Source organism: Arvicola amphibius, chromosome 9 (genome assembly GCF_903992535.2).
Source record: "Arvicola amphibius chromosome 9, mArvAmp1.2, whole genome shotgun sequence".
NCBI classification, from domain to species: Eukaryota; Metazoa; Chordata; class Mammalia; order Rodentia; family Cricetidae; genus Arvicola; species Arvicola amphibius.
In genome coordinates, this window is record NC_052055.2 from 104,091,107 (window position 1) to 104,107,588 (window position 16,482).

Sequence of the window (16,482 nt, forward strand, 5' to 3'; positions counted from 1 at the left end):
AGTGGTGGGAGGAAATGCTGCGCACGAGCTTGGGAAATTTCCAAGTCACCTCGCACTTAGCTCTGCTGTGGCAGGGGTTTAAAAAAAAAAAAAAACGCTTAGTAGATGAAAGCAAGCCAGGCGGACAGGGATGGGAGACCTCCTGGGCCACGGACTGTTTGTGGGCCTTTAGACCTGTCCACCCTGTAGGTGTGGTGTTGGGATCCAGGTGAGGCACCAGATGAAGACCAATGTTAAAAAGAATTCCCACACTAGCTCAGAATTCAGTATACTAAAGGGTTATTTATTTAGGGCTAGACTCACAGATCACAATCCTCTGCTCGAACAGGGAACAGCAACCTAATCCAGCAGCCAGAAGAGAGAGCTATCACACACACACTTTACATCAGCACTTATAAGAGGCCACGCCCAAATGAACTGGTATCTTAAAGGCTACTGGCTGAAGGATTTCCTACAGCAGGGGAGGGCTAGGAAGAAGGGATTAGGAGAAATTTGTAAGCAGAGACCCACGTTGGGCACTGATGATCAATGAAGTCAAATGATTACCATTTATTATCAGCAAAATCCAAGCACAATTATCACAAGACAGAATGGAGAATGAGCTGAGTCACCAGCCGCTCCACTGCTGCTGTTCCTCTTTCCAAAGAGCGCACAGGGCCCATGCATCCCTCAGCTCTCTGCCTTATCTTTTGGTCATGTCCATTCCCAATGCTAACCCCACCTCTTAGACCAAAATGCTCCATACAATTGGTTAGCGGACCAGTGACAGAATTCCCATAACAGAACGTTCTTTAGAGCAATGACTGTGTTTATTAAACTGCACTGATGCTTCCATTGTTTCTGTCTGCCTCTTTAAACACTGAAGTCCCGTCTCAGTTACTTTTCTCATTGCTATGACAGCATATCTGAGAGAAGTAATTTAAGAAAAGGTTTATTTTGACCCACAGAAGGAAAAGCAAAAGGTGGCAGGGATACAGGACAAAACTACAGAGGTGTTTTATTTTTAATACAATCCTCCTACCTCAATCTTCTGAGTGCTGGATTACTGGCATGCATCCCCATGCCTGGCAAATTTGTATCCACTTGCATAAACTTTTAAAAGGAAGTTTCCAAACAGTTTTTGGAATTTTCACATGAAGTCAGTGCCCTTGGCTGGAGAAGTTTAGAGTAGGAGGCTGAGTTTGCAAGGCAGGAGGACCCTGTAACAGGTAGGGGCTGAGGGATGCTGGGAGAACCTGGCAGCCAGCAACCACTTTGATATGTTAAGTAAGCACTTCAGCCATTGTCTCAGGTTTGAAATGCAATTGTCAGCATTCCCAAATGCATTCTCCTTATAACAGAAATCTTCAAAACTGTCAGACAGTGGTGGTGCCTCCCAGCACTCAGGATGCAGAGGCGGGTAAATCTCTGAGTTCGAAGCTAACCTAGTCTACAGAGTGAGTTCCAGGATGACCAGAGCTACACAGAGAAATCATGTCTCGAAAACAAAACCAAAATCTTCAAAACTGCAGCCCGTGTGGGTGGGTTAGGGTCTAGTCTTGGGAGACAAGGTGAGACTGGGATCCTTGACATAGAGACACAGAAAGGGGCCATGGCAGAGGAGTCCCCTGAAACTGGCTGGCAATGCTCTCTCCGTGTGCTTTTCCTTGAGAGGATCGAAACAGGTTTGGAGGTCTGAGTGCGCATGGGGAACTCAGGCTTGGGAGGGCAACAACCTCCAGCCCTGGTGGTGGAAAGAGTCACCAGGCTCCGGGCTGTGGAGTAGCAGGCTTTTATAAGCAGACTCCAGAGTAGTCCCAAACCCCCTCTGTGTGTCCTGGCCATGTTGCTGTGCCACAGGTGTATAGCGGCATTTCAATTGTATTTTAATAAATAAAGCCGGCCTGAAGATCTGAGAGTAAAACAGCCCCCAACTGGTCAGCCTTACAGACCTAGTAATGGTAACACATCTTTAATCCTAGTAGACACACTGGTTGCCATAGAAACCAGGTGGTGCATGCCTTTAATCATCGTGGTACATGCCTTTAATCCCAGTCCTAGAGAGGATTATAAATCGGGAGGAAACATCTCTTAACACTCAGTCTCACTCTCAGATTCCTGGAGGCAGGATCACCATTTCGGACTGAGGTCAAGGGAAGAGCCAGTAGTAGCTGGCTGCTTTGCTTTCCGGATCTTCAGGTTGAACCTTAGTTTCTCTCCCTGAGTTTTTATTAGTCGTGCCTCACAGGTGTCTGCCCTCTCCTCTGGGCACAGAAGAATTCTGAGAGCAACCAGAGCTAGAGGGCTCAACAGTCAGCCCTGTGCCCAAGTCAAAGGGGCTCAGTGGGGCCCAGGATATAAAGAGCCTCCAGCCCCAGCATTCCATAACCAGGGTGTGGGAGTGCCAGCCTGGGATCCCAGCATTCATGAGGATGAAGCAGGAGAGTCTGAAGTTTAAGGCCATCCTCGGCTACACAACTTGGACTACATGAGACTATCTTAACAACCAAAGGGGGATGGGCAGAAGCATCCATAGCAAGCATGGGAGCCACAGCCCTGGTCAAGCCTGGTTTCTGCACACCGAGGAGAGTCTATGGACAGACACTATTCAAGCAGAGATGCTACAAAAGCAGTCCCGTGCATCAGCAAGTTACTTAAGCACTCTGCCTGTTTCCCATCAACAAAACTGAGATAACAGGAAGGACTACAAACAGCTACGAGCGAGCGTTAGATGCCTTTAGATGGTTAGGCCTGGCCTCACGTGATCTCTGATGTCATTGTTGCCATGGCATTCTTTTTAAAGCCCCGCCCCTGCCCTTACCCATACCACTGAGATTACATTTTATTTCTACTGACCCATCTACTAAGAACGTCCGGAAAACCTAGAACCCAGGTGGGGTTGGGAGTGACACATGCTTGTGTTGCCGCTTCCTGCAAGACCTGCCATTTCCAGCAGGGGGCGACCAGCACCAAGCTTTGCTTGGCACGAGTCCCTGGATACAATCTGCGGATTCCTACTAAGGTTTTTCTATATAACACGGGTAAATTTGCGGTCGCAGATCTCCTTCCCGAGCCTTGGGCTCAGCTACTTCTCCGTGTGACCATTTCTCAACCTATGGCATTTTATGCCTTACCATTCAGCCTCAGTTTCCCCTAGTGTGTGAAATACTAGCGCTTGTCCAGGCTGCCTCCCTGGCCTCAGTGGCCCAAGTTATACCAATCTTCACTCCAGAGCAGTTTCTCCTTCAACCCCTGCACCAACGAGAGACTTTCAAATAATACAAATGAAAGACCACCATCCCCCCCAAAAAAATCACATCTTTATTGTTTGATTAATGAGCTGACTCAGAGGGATGAGTGAACTGGGGAGGGGAAGTGGGGGTGGCCAGTTTTGAGTAGCCAGAAACTCTTGTTAATTGTGTACAAAACATGAATGTTATAAAAAAAAAAAGAAAGAAAGAAAGAAACCACGTAGAAAATAGGTGGGCAATGCAGGAGCCTTACAGAGGGCTCAAGGCACCTGGAACTTTGAGACATGGTCCAACCGCACATCTGGCTCAGTGGGACTGGGGCTGAACCCAGCACTTTCTTCTCTCTCCTGAAAACCACCGCGGAACTGCTCCTGAAGGGGCGGGGCGTAATGACCACTGGCCAAGGCACTGCTGGAAATAAACTGAGCCCATCCTGAGCCCTGAACTTCCTTCTTTGGGGCCCAGAACCGGGTCATCCTTATCCCCTGGGGTTCCGCGGGGCTCAGCCATCCCCTGGGAGGAGTGGCCATCGGACACTGTACACAAGCACATACACCCTGGGCTTTGGTCGGCGCCTCAGGTGGGCGGGGGAGCTGGAGCTCCTTTGTCTGGCTTGTGTAGACTGGGATATGCTGTGCAGTGCAGTCCTGCTGAGGCTGCTGTGCCGGACCAGGTCCTAACTGGGATAGCACAGACAGCACCCAGTGCCCGCTGTGTCCACGCTGGACTTGGCACCAGGTCCCAGCAATCCGTCGGTGACCGAGTGCTCCAAGATAATGTCCTCCACTCGGGTGATATACAGCAAGGTCAGCAACACACCAAAGAACTGAGGGCGGAGAGGGGGCGGGTGAGAGCCTGCTGACACACAGGCATCCCTTCCGGATAGTTCCCCCATGACACTGGGTGGCCGGGGAAATTGAGGCATCCTCGCACCCACTGCCCAGGCAGCCCCAGGCTAGACCTCTTCTGTCCCTCCCAGGAACATGGAGACTTCCCTGTGCCTCACTAGCAAAGGCCCCTTTTCTGGACCTTCTGCCTCCACCCCAGCTCTGTCACACTTTACTCAGGACCTTGGAAAGTCCTGCCACCTCTGCTAAGTGGACGTGGTAACCATACAACCTCACTGGTGGGCTGAAGCCAGAGCCAATGCTAAGTGAGCAGTTGAGGCTATTCCATTTGTCTCTCCTTGCAGACCCTAGCCCTCTCTCAGGGGCTCTAAACTTCCACCTTCATCACCCAGCTGGCTTCATCTGTCCCCACAGACTACCCACCTGAGGAAGCAGGATGCCCAGTAAGAGACCCGCCATGATGGTGTAGTTGTCCATGAACCAGATCAACACGGCGTTGGTGCAGCCCCGCACGTGAATGACGTTCTGGGCACTCAGGCGCTGTGCAGGAAGAGGGTTTTCTAGTACGGCTCCTGAGACAGCACTGGGGACACTGGGGCAGTGCTTTGGGGGTCTGGGGGATGGCAGGGTATACCCACATGCCTCTCGGATGCCACCCAGCACTGCACACTATCACCAAAGCCAAAAGCCAACTCCGGGTATATGTGGAAAGACAACAAAACCCCACAGCTACATGGTTTTGATGTACAGGGAAGCTTCTAGAATTACTGTTAGATTTTTTTTCCACAAGTGAAACATTCCTCACCATGAAACTTTGCTTCATCCCATAATTATTAAACAACATCATTTGGGGGTGTGGCTGCTGGCAGGCTGCCCCTCTTCCAGTGGATGGCCCCACCTCATGCATATATGGGCAAAACTAATTGGACCCAGTGGGTTATTTATAAAAAAAAAAGACTGGGCACAGTGGTGTATACCTTTAATCCTAGCACTCAGGAGGCAGAGGCGGGAGAACCCCGGGGAGTCTAAGACTGTCGTAGTCTACATAAATGAAGCTCCACATCAGCTGGGGCTACATAGAAAGACCCATCACCCTAGCTTCCTGAGGAGTTGCCCAAAAAGCTGATGCAAGGAGATATCAGGGAAGGACTTGCTCTACTCCAGGGTCTTTAGGGTCCCAAGCAGGCAGTGCCAGTGTGAGCTGTCAACAAACTACAGGGCTGGGCAGGCAGCATGGGAGGGGGCCTGTAAGGAAATGGATGTCTCACACAGATACGCCTGCCTGGGCTATGGACCCAGCAAACCTGGGCAGGTGCCTCCCCTGCTCTCCACCCGGCTCCCTAGGTCCTCGTGTGACTGAAAGCCAGGGAGAGCTGAGAAAGCTGAGCAGCCAGGAGCCCTCTGTTAGAAACCCTCCATCAGCTGGGGGGTGGGACAAGAGACCCTCCATCAGCTGGGGGGGTAGGACACCATTTCTGGGGACGGAAGGTTTTCAAGCATTTACCTCCTTGTCGATTGTTTTGTAGCCGCACATGGTGTTGATGACATCTGTCTGAAACAGAAACATATCACAAGCCACGACTCTACGAGCTGTAATCCGAAGGACACGTCTTTTACAGCTGAAAGAGCTGAGGGGTGAGTATACAGTCTGGTGTGGAGGGAGCTGAGATTTCCCGCCTCCAGCAGCCGGCTCCAGCCTGTTTCTTAGTTACCTCCTCAAGAAACGCCCAGTGAGAGCCAAGGGCAGACCCGCGGCCCCCCCCCCATGTCCCCCTTCCTGGGGATCCCTGTGGGCGATAACCCCTCTGCCAACTGCAGTCCAGCTCTTAGCTAGAAGCAGTCCTGAGACGCCCCCTGCTGACCCATCTGTATTCCCAGTCATGAGTCAAGCTGTTCCCACTTTACTGGCTCTCAGAAAGGAAGGAACTGCTCAAACCACAACAGGGCCCCTGCCAGCTGCGGTTTACCTGAGGGCAAGGCTGGGCCATTGGCCACGCTTCCTTGCCCTTTCAACACCGGGTTCACCACCAGGGTCAAAGGAGTTCCTCTCTGAAAAAAAGGCTCATGCTCCAGGGCTCCCTGCTGACTGATTAACACACGGCAACCCTATGGCTGGGCTCTATCAAATTCCTTTCCAAGTAGGCCCCATGACACTTCCCATCATTGCCTGTGCCCTGTTTGGTCACATCTTCAGTCATAAGGGGAGAGGTGGAGTCCCAGGTCCAGCCTGGATCCAGTTTGGGTCCCGCGTACTGTAAGCGAGGCATCCCACTTCCGGCATCCAACCCCAAGAGGATGGAGAAGAGGCGGCACTTGATAGAGACAGGGGTGGGGTGGGGGAGTGGATGAGAGGTTTCCCCAGGCAATTCTGGAAAGTCAGGGAATGTGACCTGGGACCCTGCTGTCACAGGGACAAGTGCATGAAAGGGCTCTGGCCAGGGTGACACTGCTTACGACCCCAGTCCCAGATGTCATCAGATCATTCAAAGTGGCAGGACTTGGTGTGGGCACAGAATAACCTTTCTCAGTTATGACACTCCCCCGGGTGCCCTCAGACCCAGCAGTGCCCAGCGCTCACATGGCACTGACCCTCGAGGGAAGGGCCAGCCATTCACTCAATGAACGAAGGTTAGCTGGCATTTGTTGATATCTGTCTCCATTTTAGGGGCTTGGTGCACAGTGGACAAAACAAAGCCCCCGCCTCAGCACGGGTAGCCTAGAGAGAAGGCGATGGAATGACTAGGGAATGACGTAGCTGAGAAGGCGGCAAGAGAGACCTCGCTGGGCAGCTGGAGGTGGGATTACATGACGCTAGGGGACATGGTAGTGTTAGAGCCTGGCTCCCTTGAGTCAACTTGGAGGGATCATATATTTAGATTTAGCGGAGACTCGCACCCAAAGGGCACCGAACCTCCACCACTGCTCACACCCCCACCCTCCCATTTGGTGTCTGCTTGCTTATGTGTGCCCTGCTGTCTGCCCTCCCGCTTGCTGCCAGCACCTCAGTGGCTGACTTCTGTCACACATGAGGACACCAGCCTGTGGTCTTCAGGGTACCGCCTTGACTCTCACCTACCCCCTGCTGATCTCAGTCTACTTTCTGGCCACACAGGCCTTCCTGCTGGTTCTCAAACACACCAGGGCAATTCCTACCCCAGGACCTTTGCACCTGACACTCTCTCTGCCGGGGATCCCCCTCGCCGAAAACACTTGTGCAACTTACTCCCTCACTCCTTCGGGGTTTTCCTCACAATCCACCTCTGTTTCTAAAACTGCAGCCTCCCTGAATGTTCCTTAGTGTCTCCTTCAAGCCTCTGTCTCTCACGTTGTCAGTTTCTCTCACTAAATCGTCCCCATTTGGGCAGAGACTTCTACGTGTCCCTGCAGTCCCTCCAGAGCCTAGCAGTATGTCTGGCACACAGTAGGTCTTCAGTCAATGGTTGCTGAATGAATGAGCAAATGAAGGAAGACACACTGGGCTTCCACAGTTCATCTTGGACACCCAAAGGGCACGCACTGGCGAAGAAGTTCAGGGTTGCCTTCCACAGTTCTCTGCAAACCCAGGGAACCTTCCACAGCACTCATCGGCCTCAGAGGCCTGGGGTTTCCAAAGTCCCTCCACCCCGCCTTTCACAGGGCAAGTTCACTTGGCACTGGTCCAGACTTTGGGCAGAAGCCCCGCCCACAGCCACTCTGTTCCCATGGTGACTGGCTGGGGTGGTAAGCACAGCTGTTGGAACCATCAACAAGAGACTTTGCACGAGGGAGTGTGCATGGGGGGTGGGGGAGTAATTGTGAGGCTTTTGTTTCCAGCTCCAGTCCAGAAACGGGGCAGTGCCTGATAGACTTGTCATACATCAGGACTGATGGCAGCGGTGACGGCACAGCTCAGCATCCCAGATGGCTGGGGAAACAGCTGAGAGGCTCCTGCCAGGGCAAGGTGGAGGCTGGCGTTTACATCACCACATCCCTGCTGGCCACAGCTCTGCTCACCACGCCTGCACTGTACGGGGTGGAGCTGGCTGCCCCTGCTGGGCGCCTGGCCTGACACAGCTGCATTCCATGTTAGCCCTGCCAACCTTGGGCAAGTCTTCTAGAGAGGGTAAAGTAACCCCAGTGCAGAAGCAGTGCAGTGGATAAAGTCTTCCCAGGTCTCCCTTTGCATCCCTGTTGTGGATACCAAGAGCCTGGGCCGGGCCTGTGCACATGCTCACTGACACACTCCCAGAGGAAGCTGCCCACCTAGCTCCCCTTTGCCAGAGCCCGACCAGCTGGGCGATCCTGCACCCAGCACCCATGCGGTTACCGTGTTCCTGATGCAGCAGGTGTAGGGCACCCCGCAGGCCAGGGGCCCAGGGGCGCTGCAGTCGTGGTACTGGTTTTTGCTCCAGTCTCTGTAGTCCTCCCCGCCGCAGCACTTGAACTGAGAAGGAAAGCACACCGATCTGAGTTATTGCCAAAGCCAGGGTCAGTGTGTGTTGGGGGCGGGGAGGGGGAAGTACCAGGGAGGGGGTCGGAGTGCCAGGGTGAGGGTGGGAGTGTCAGGGTGGAGGTTGGAGTGCCAGGGTGGGAGTGGGAGGGCCAGGGTGGGGTGGGAGCGCCGGGTGGGGGCGGGAGCGCCAGAGTGGGAGTGGGAGGGCCAGGGTGGGGGTAGGAGGGCCAGGTGGGGGCAAGAGTGCCAGGTAGGGGCGGGAGTGCCAGGGTGGGGGTGGGAGTGCCAGGTGGGGGCGGGAGTGCCAGGGTGGGGGCGGGAGGGCCAGAGTGGGGGTGGGAGTGCCAGGGCCTCATGAAGCCATCTTCTGTTAGGCCAGAGGGATCAAGAGTGGCATGGCCATACAAAAAGGGGTGAACTCTCTACCCTGGAAAGCCATGCACAGTAAGGAGGAACTACTGCAATTGGACGCCAGGCGCTGACTAGACACTGGAAAGGGAGTCTCCCTGGCAACCGATCTGCATCCTTCTCCATCTTCAAGCCCCTGGGGTAGGGGTCTGGCCGGAGAAGACAGCCTCAGAGGCCAGGTCCTATGGAAGCCCTGCTCCATCCTGACCTTGGAGACCAGAATAAACTGCCACAGTCTCCTCCTCCCACCTCTCCTTTCTGTACCAGGGCCAGCTTGGGGTGGGGTGGAGTGCAGCAGAGAACAGTTCTACAGAGGGACCAGCTGGATGACTTCCTCCTGGACACTGTACAGACAAGGTAAAATCACGCTGGGAGATAGACCTACTGGCTAAGTGATGAGAGCCACGGTCAAGCATGCAGGCATGCCTGGATTCCCAGCAGGAGGAGTGGTACAGTGTGGAGCCAACCTGGGCTACATAGTGAGTTCTAGGACAGCCTAGGCTACAGTATAAGACTCTCTCAAAAGCAAAAACAAAAAACAAACAAAACTATACCCAAAACCACCTGGGGGAGGGTGTGACCAGGAAGGGGTGCTCTATACCTAGGCACAGGGAAGGTGGGGGAGGGGAAGGTGACTTTATGTTGGGAGGACAGGAAAGACTGCTCAAAGGAGAGGACATGTCATCTGAAACATGAACATGGAAGAGACAGTCAGCACGTATGTGCAGAGGCCCTGTGCAGAAGCGAGGCTGTACTTCAGCAGCGGGTGGAAAAGACCGTGAGTGGAGGGAACAGAGGCCCAATGTGAAAAGATCCATCATCCAGAGCAAACAGGGATCTGGGATTGTGTTCCAGGAGTGGGAAGCTGAAGGAGCGTGTGGTGGGAGTCCAGGTAGACACCATCTGGACACCCTTCAGCCGTCTCCACGGCCCCCTGTGGGCCACCAGGCCTTCCTCGGGATCCACAAGTGCCTATCTGCAATGTTGTACAAGGGCCATGTGTTCTGTTGCTGGACAGGTACATTCAAATCCTCACATTGACAACCCGGGTGTGTGACCAAGGGCAAGGGGATCAGCCTCTCTGGGCCTCAGATGCTTGTCTGCTAGGAAGAGTGATGCTGGCTCCATGGGGCCGAGCTGGACTGTAAGAGAGGCCCTGAAGGAAGCGTTGTGCGCAAGGCCCAGTGAGCATTAGTCACCTCCTGCCCTCACCCATGGAGAAATGAAATCTCTGAGCCAGCTAAGGGCTGGTTCCAACAAAAGCATGACTCGGCCCTCCCAGCCTGGGCTGCCAGGCACATGGACGGCAGGAAGCAATCTCCTAGAAGCTGCACCTGTTTCTCCTACAGAGGAGCCCAGAGCCACAGGTCCCTGGGGTGTGGTGAAGCTGGCCTCCACTGAAGGCTCAGGGGACCAGGAACAGGCCTGTGACCCTCCAACATCACTGTCCCCACCCAGTGAGTGAGGGTGACCCTCACTGTACTGGCTCTGCTCTAAGCATTACAGGAAAAAGCTGAGCAAGTCACAGCCACTGTGAAGTGAAAGACTAGAACTGACCCCATGGTGTGGAAGAGAAACCTTCGCCTCAGGACAAAGAAAAGGCAGGCAAGCCCCAGGGAAGACTGTGCAGTTGTGACAGTTGCACCCACAAACTGGGCTGGGCCTCGGGGAGAGGGACAGTGTCCCAAGAGGGCACACAATCGTCATCACATTCAAAGACGTGTGAGAGGGATGGGAGGGGTCTTGTCCCATGTCCAGCGGGGAGAACTGGGATTAGGAGAGAGTTTTCTCCCCACCTTTGCTGAAGTAAACTCTCCACACCAGGGACTGGGTCCAGTAGGCTGGACCCTAGGGGAAGGCCAGCCAGTCCTGAGAGAAGGCGATCCCTGTCAGCCAGGGAGTGGGCCCTACAAAGTAGCCAGAGTGACGTCTGGCCTTGTGAGTTGTTCCGCATGTTTGAAGGGCCACTCACAGGCCAGCCACCTGCATTGGGACTGTATAGGTCAGCTAGCCCCACTCTCTGGAACAGAGGCTCAGGACAGGGACAAGGGTCCTGGAGGTGCCCCTCAGACCCCATGCTCCCCGTGTCACCTTCTTCTGAACAAAGTCCATGATGTTCTTGAAGTCCAGGTCGTCGTAGTAGTTCTCGATTCCTCTCCGGATGTTGTCGTTCAGGAAGTCAATGGTCTGTACAGAGGGAAACAACACCGCCAAGGAGAAGGAGCATACATCAGGGGTTAGGTCCAGGAGCATACATCAGGGGTTAGGTCCAGGTTAGCACAGAGGTGTAGCCAATGGTTCCCACCTACCTGAGTAGGTCTCCCCCACGCCCCACCCTGAATACCCAAGACTACCCAGCCCACAGATTTCCAAGGTTTCCAAAGATTTCCCCAGGTTTCCAAAGCCCAGGTCTTGAGAGCCCAGTCCGCCAGCTCTGAAGAGCAGCGTGCTGGAGCTGGGCCTCAACCCTCCTGATTTCTGGCTTGTATTCTCTCCTCTGCCCAGCAACAGGCCTGAGCTGGAATCTTCCTTTGATGCTCCAGCCCCTCGGCCACACTCTCATCACCCAAGCTCTTGCTTTACAAAGAAGGAAACTGACCCCAGGGGAAGAGTACTATGGAGCTGGGAGAGAGGGTCACAGAGCGGGCTGGTCAGGACTGGAATCCAGGTCCCCTGACCCCCCTACATGGGCCTCTTTCTTCATCACTCTGTGCTCTGACCCTCAGGCCACACAGTCTCCTCCCAGTTTGGGCACAGTCAATCTCCACCCGGAAGGGCACTGGGACGCCACCCTCTCCCAGTCATGCTGGGCTCTCTCGGGATCAACAGCCGGTTGTTGTGCTGAGGTCTCCGGAATACAAAGGCTCCACAGCAGGCAGGGCTGGGGTGGGGGAGTGGGCAGCCCAGTCACAGGCTTGTTGTGACAATCAGAGCTTTCAGAGCAGAGGCAGAGTACCAGCAGAGCCTGGGGACAAAAGGCATTCTTGGCTCTGGTACGGGACAGAGGAGCCAGACAATTCCTGGGGGAGGCACCATGAGGTACGCTGGGATGGCAGGGGCCAGCTTCCAGGCCCTGTTAGGGCTGAGTTTCCCATTGGTGAACCAACCCTGGGGACCTTCCAGACCTAAGCATTAGCGATAGAGCTAAAAGGGGCCATCAAGTCTCATGGTTAAGGCCACAGTCCCCGCTGCCACCAGGCCCCAGGCACTTCTTTTAATCTCTAAGCCTCCTTCCCTCCTTCTCTCATCCACAAAATAGGTAGACAAAGACAGTCAGCCTTCTGGGGGTGACAGGAGTTTGAACCCCAGAAAGTGCTCATTCACGGATGCTGGGTACATGGTCGGTCCCGATAACACAGACATCTCTGCATGTGGGAAACAGATCCTTCGGGGGAGGGGGTGACTTCATATGGCCACAGAGGAAGCTCAGTCCCCAGTGGAGCTAAGGCCTACTGCTTGCCCAAAGGACCCCCTGCCAGAGCGGTAGCCCTTAGTAGGAGCATCCTGGAGCTTATATGAGACTCTTGCAGCCCTGAGATCGGTATGCCTTATCCAAGGTCCCCCAGATGACCAAGATGCCAGCCCGCCAGCCCACCACACTCCAAGTTACAGGCTAAGAAGCCCGGGTTCAGGTGCGGCTAAGTGAGGGCAGGGCCTGACTTGAGAGCCCGGAGGACCTTCCCCTCCCCCACACCTCTGCTGGTGACCAGCGACAGCATAGACCTTAAGAGGAAAGAGAAGCCACAGGCTTCTACAAGAGTTTCTGAGGTCACCAGCACACAGCCCTTCGTGGGTCTAGCACCGGACCCCAGGGTAGGGGTTGAGTGGCCTACCTGCCTGTCAGCCACACTGCATAGGCAGAACTAGGACCAACCAAATCTTAGCCTGACCTCCCATCTAACCTTGCCTGCCTGGTCCTCTGGGGGATGTGGTGACAGGCCAGCTGGCCGGGGTGGGGTGGGGATGAATAAGAAATAGGACATGAGGGTGAGGTCTGTCTGCCACCCGAGGGGGTGAGGGAATGAGCTCACAGCCCTGACCGATGCACTGCAGGGCTTCACTGATTGAGCTAGGGCATGTGGGTGACACCATGGTTAGGGACTTGCCTCGGCCACGAGGGTGGAAATGTGATATGACAGCCTCTTTCCACTCTTTGGGCACACTGGGGATACAGAGCTGACTCACCGTGGCTCTCCCTTTCTACCTCAGCCATTCTAGATCTCCATGGAGGCTCTTCGCTCAGAGCAGGCCATGGGGTAGATGAGGGCAGGGGGCACAGTGGCCAGAGTAGACTGGTAGCCTGTAGGGTCTGTCTGTCCATCCATCCGTCCATCCATCCATCCATCCATCCATCCATCCATCCATCCATCCATCCATCATCCATCCATCTATTCTCTCATGCATTCTTCCTTCCCTGCTAAGTCTTGCTAGGATCCGAGGTATGTGCTGGCCCCACCAAGACAGACCAACACACCAGGAAACCCCATATACCCATATGAGGACCATCTTCCCATCCAGGAAGCTGTACTGCCCCTGTTATGGGGGAAGGCCCTGCTGGGAACCTCCCTGACTAGACACGGGGAACAGATTGTCTTGGCCCGGCCAACTCAATGAGATGGTTCTCGGAGTTGTTTTGGCTGCTGCAAACCTGCACTGCTCCTGGAATTGTGCATATGGTGTGTTTCCTGGGAACATGAACAAGATACCAGGGTGGTCCCTTGGCTGTGGCCATTGAAAAGATGTAACAAATTCCCATGATGCACTCGGGTTGTGCGGTTTCCAAATCATAAAGTGTTTGCTAGTGTTCACAGTACCTATCATGCACGATTCAAGGGAGCTGGGGTCAATCAGAAGAGGGACAGGGTACAGAAGAGGAAACTCTAGCCTCTGCAGCTGCTGCTGTGGCCAGCCACACCACATCCAACTCTCAACCAGGTCACATCAACAGGAGCAACTTCAGCCCACAAGCTGACTTTCACCAGGGCTGGCACATACCACAAGAGGCACATGACCAGGAGCAGGCAAACATCAAAGGCCACTTGACTTCTCAAAGCGTGTTATGCCACCAGATGAAGCCGTGCAGACCTATCTTTTCCAGAATTCTCCTTTAAATCTGGATTTCTAGCCTTGGATGCCTCTGCCACACCCCAGGGAAGTCTTAGACTATTTTAAAAGGATGGAGGTGTGTGTGGTACAGCTCTCTGTGCAGAAGCCAAGTGTGAAGGAGTCCAAGAGCATCCCACAGGCTGGCTGCTCCAGGAGACAGCCCCTCTGGGGATAAAAAGCGCTCTGGGCCTCTCTGCAGGCTATCCAAAGCTCCTGTCACTTTCTGGACAGTGCTGGAGACCTCAGGCAGTTGTATATATGTCCAAGTGCTTAGCCAAGGGGACCGTGGAGCCACCAGCTTTCTCCTGCCCTGACTTCAAGATGTTCTAAGTGCCAGCTAGTATGCTATGCCAGGATAAGATAACCAAGGGGGTGCTGCCTGCCAATCTCTGGCCTGGCATCAGGAATGACCAAGGCATACTCTGATCAAGACAGAAAGCCATGTGAAGTCATCTTGTTCTGCTGGGAGAGGTGGCAGGGGGCCTGGGGGAAGAGTACAGACCTACCAGATATAGCCCAAGACCCTCCAGTGTTTCTACTCCGTTTTGCTATCTCTGACATCCCGATGTCCTCTTGATTAAACCCAGAGCAAGCTAGGACAACAGTTAAGAATGGAGAATATAGCTCAGGTTGTGGTGTCACCAAGTCCCCTTATTATACTCGGGGTCAAAGCACAGGACATTTTCTGCTGGCCCCCACTTGACTCCCTAGCACACACCACACACATGTACAGACAAGGAGGCTGTGCACTTTGCTTGCTGGGTCCCCCTGTGTACAGATACCTCACCTGGCACAGGGGCAGTTTCTTCTTGTATCTAAGCATCCAACACTAAATTTCTACAATGGCTAAAGAAATCTGCCTTCTCCTGAGGAAGCAGTTGACTTGGGCACACACCCAATTCCCCTTCCCTCCTTATCACTGACCCCTCCCCCACCCAGCAGCCTCTTCTTCCCCCATGCTCAGCACTGGCCTGGCTCCTCTCTGACAAAATCATTTGCAGTAGAACCAGAAGGGGCACACTGGTTGTTTTTGTTGTTGCTGCTGTTTTTGTTGCTTAATGTAGCATTCCCAACCAGCACCACAAAAAACAAGAAAGAAAACTTTAGGAGCGAGAGAGAGAGAGAGAGAGAGAGAGAGAGAGAGAGAGAGAGAGAGAGAGCAAGCATATGCCTCAAAGTGGCAATTCTCCAGCCTCGGCCTCCAGCAGTTCAGGGATTACTGGTGTGAGCCGCCATGTCTGCTGTGTTCAAACAACTTAAATATTATATATAGTGTTTTTTTTTTTAATTTTGAGACAGGGTCTTGCTATATACCCCTGGCTAGTCTGGAACTCACTATGTGGTTCAAGTTGGCCTCCAAGCCTCAGCCATCCTCCTCCTGTTTCTCCCTGGTCACGGGACAGGTAATAGTCCCATGGACTATAGGCATGTGTCACTATTTTATATGATTACTTTCTTTTGTTCCTGGTTCCTTGCTCATGACCCCGTTCCCCAAGGCAGGCAAAACAAACAAACTGAAACAAACCTAGAAGCTCTGCTCCCAGGGAGGGTCACAGAAGTGGTCACCTGCCCCACTTTCGGGGCCACAGAGACCAGCTCTGAGCCAGTCCCATCTGATAAGGTCATTCCAGAGGGGTCCATGGCAAACCCACAAGAAAATGCTGAAGAATCTTCAAACAGGCTTCCCCACCGGCTTTTGAGCAGTCATACCTACACAATGGTCTTCATAACAACCCAACAGGACAGTTTGGGGAACTGAACACGGGGTGGTCCTATAGGGTAGAGCATTGGGAAAGGCGCTGACCGAGAGAACATCTCTTCTCATCCTTTAGAATGGCTTTGACATAGTTTGTTGTTATTGTTGTTTTTTGTTTGTTTGTTTGTTTTTTTGAGATAGAGTCTCTCTAGTTTTGTAGCCCTGGCTGTTCTGTAACTTATTATGTACACCAGGCTGGCCTTGAACTCACAGAGCTCCCGCCTGCTTTGCGTCCTGGGTGCTGGGATTAAAGGTGTGTGCTACCACAACTGGCCTTTGGCATGTTTTGTTTAGTTTTGAGACGGGTTTCAAGTAGCTGAGGTTAGCCTCAAATTTACCAAGTAGTTGAGGGACAGCCCTGAATTCCCTCACAAACTGTGAAGCACACATTTCATGGCCATGGAGCCCATAGGGTGTGGGGATAACTAGAAAACCATTCCTGACCCAGGCCTTGGCTTCCTAAGCTGTGAGGACTGCGGGTCCCAAGAGGCTCCCAAGGCAGTGGCCTTCACTCAGCTCAGTTCCCTCATTTAAAAGAAGGAAGTGATGTCATGGCCATGACTGACCTTTAAAGCACTGGGAAATGACAAACCTGACAGCCTTGGAGAGGCATGCTGGAACCAGGACTAGCTCTCTTGGAAAGGACAGGTTTATTAAAGCCATGAAAGGCCCTGGCCATGAGCTGGCCCTGGGGCTCAGCCA

The 16,482-nt window shown here is 53.5% G+C and overlaps 1 protein-coding gene across 1 annotated transcript in view; it reads right to left on the reverse strand.

Annotated features, from left to right (window-relative positions):
• Window positions 1-1,955: 1,955 nt before the first annotated feature.
• Tspan15 (tetraspanin 15) overlaps window positions 1,956-16,482 on the reverse strand; it is a 43,985-nt gene continuing 29,458 nt past the window's right edge. The window contains exons 4-8 of the mRNA XM_038344159.1: window positions 11,010-11,105; window positions 8,385-8,501; window positions 5,583-5,630; window positions 4,502-4,618; window positions 1,956-4,056 (exon numbers count right to left, since the gene is read on the reverse strand). Coding sequence (XP_038200087.1) covers window positions 3,907-4,056; window positions 4,502-4,618; window positions 5,583-5,630; window positions 8,385-8,501; window positions 11,010-11,105 — 528 coding nt within the window. The 3' untranslated portion in view covers window positions 1,956-3,906. The remainder of the gene's footprint in view (window positions 4,057-4,501; window positions 4,619-5,582; window positions 5,631-8,384; window positions 8,502-11,009; window positions 11,106-16,482) is intronic.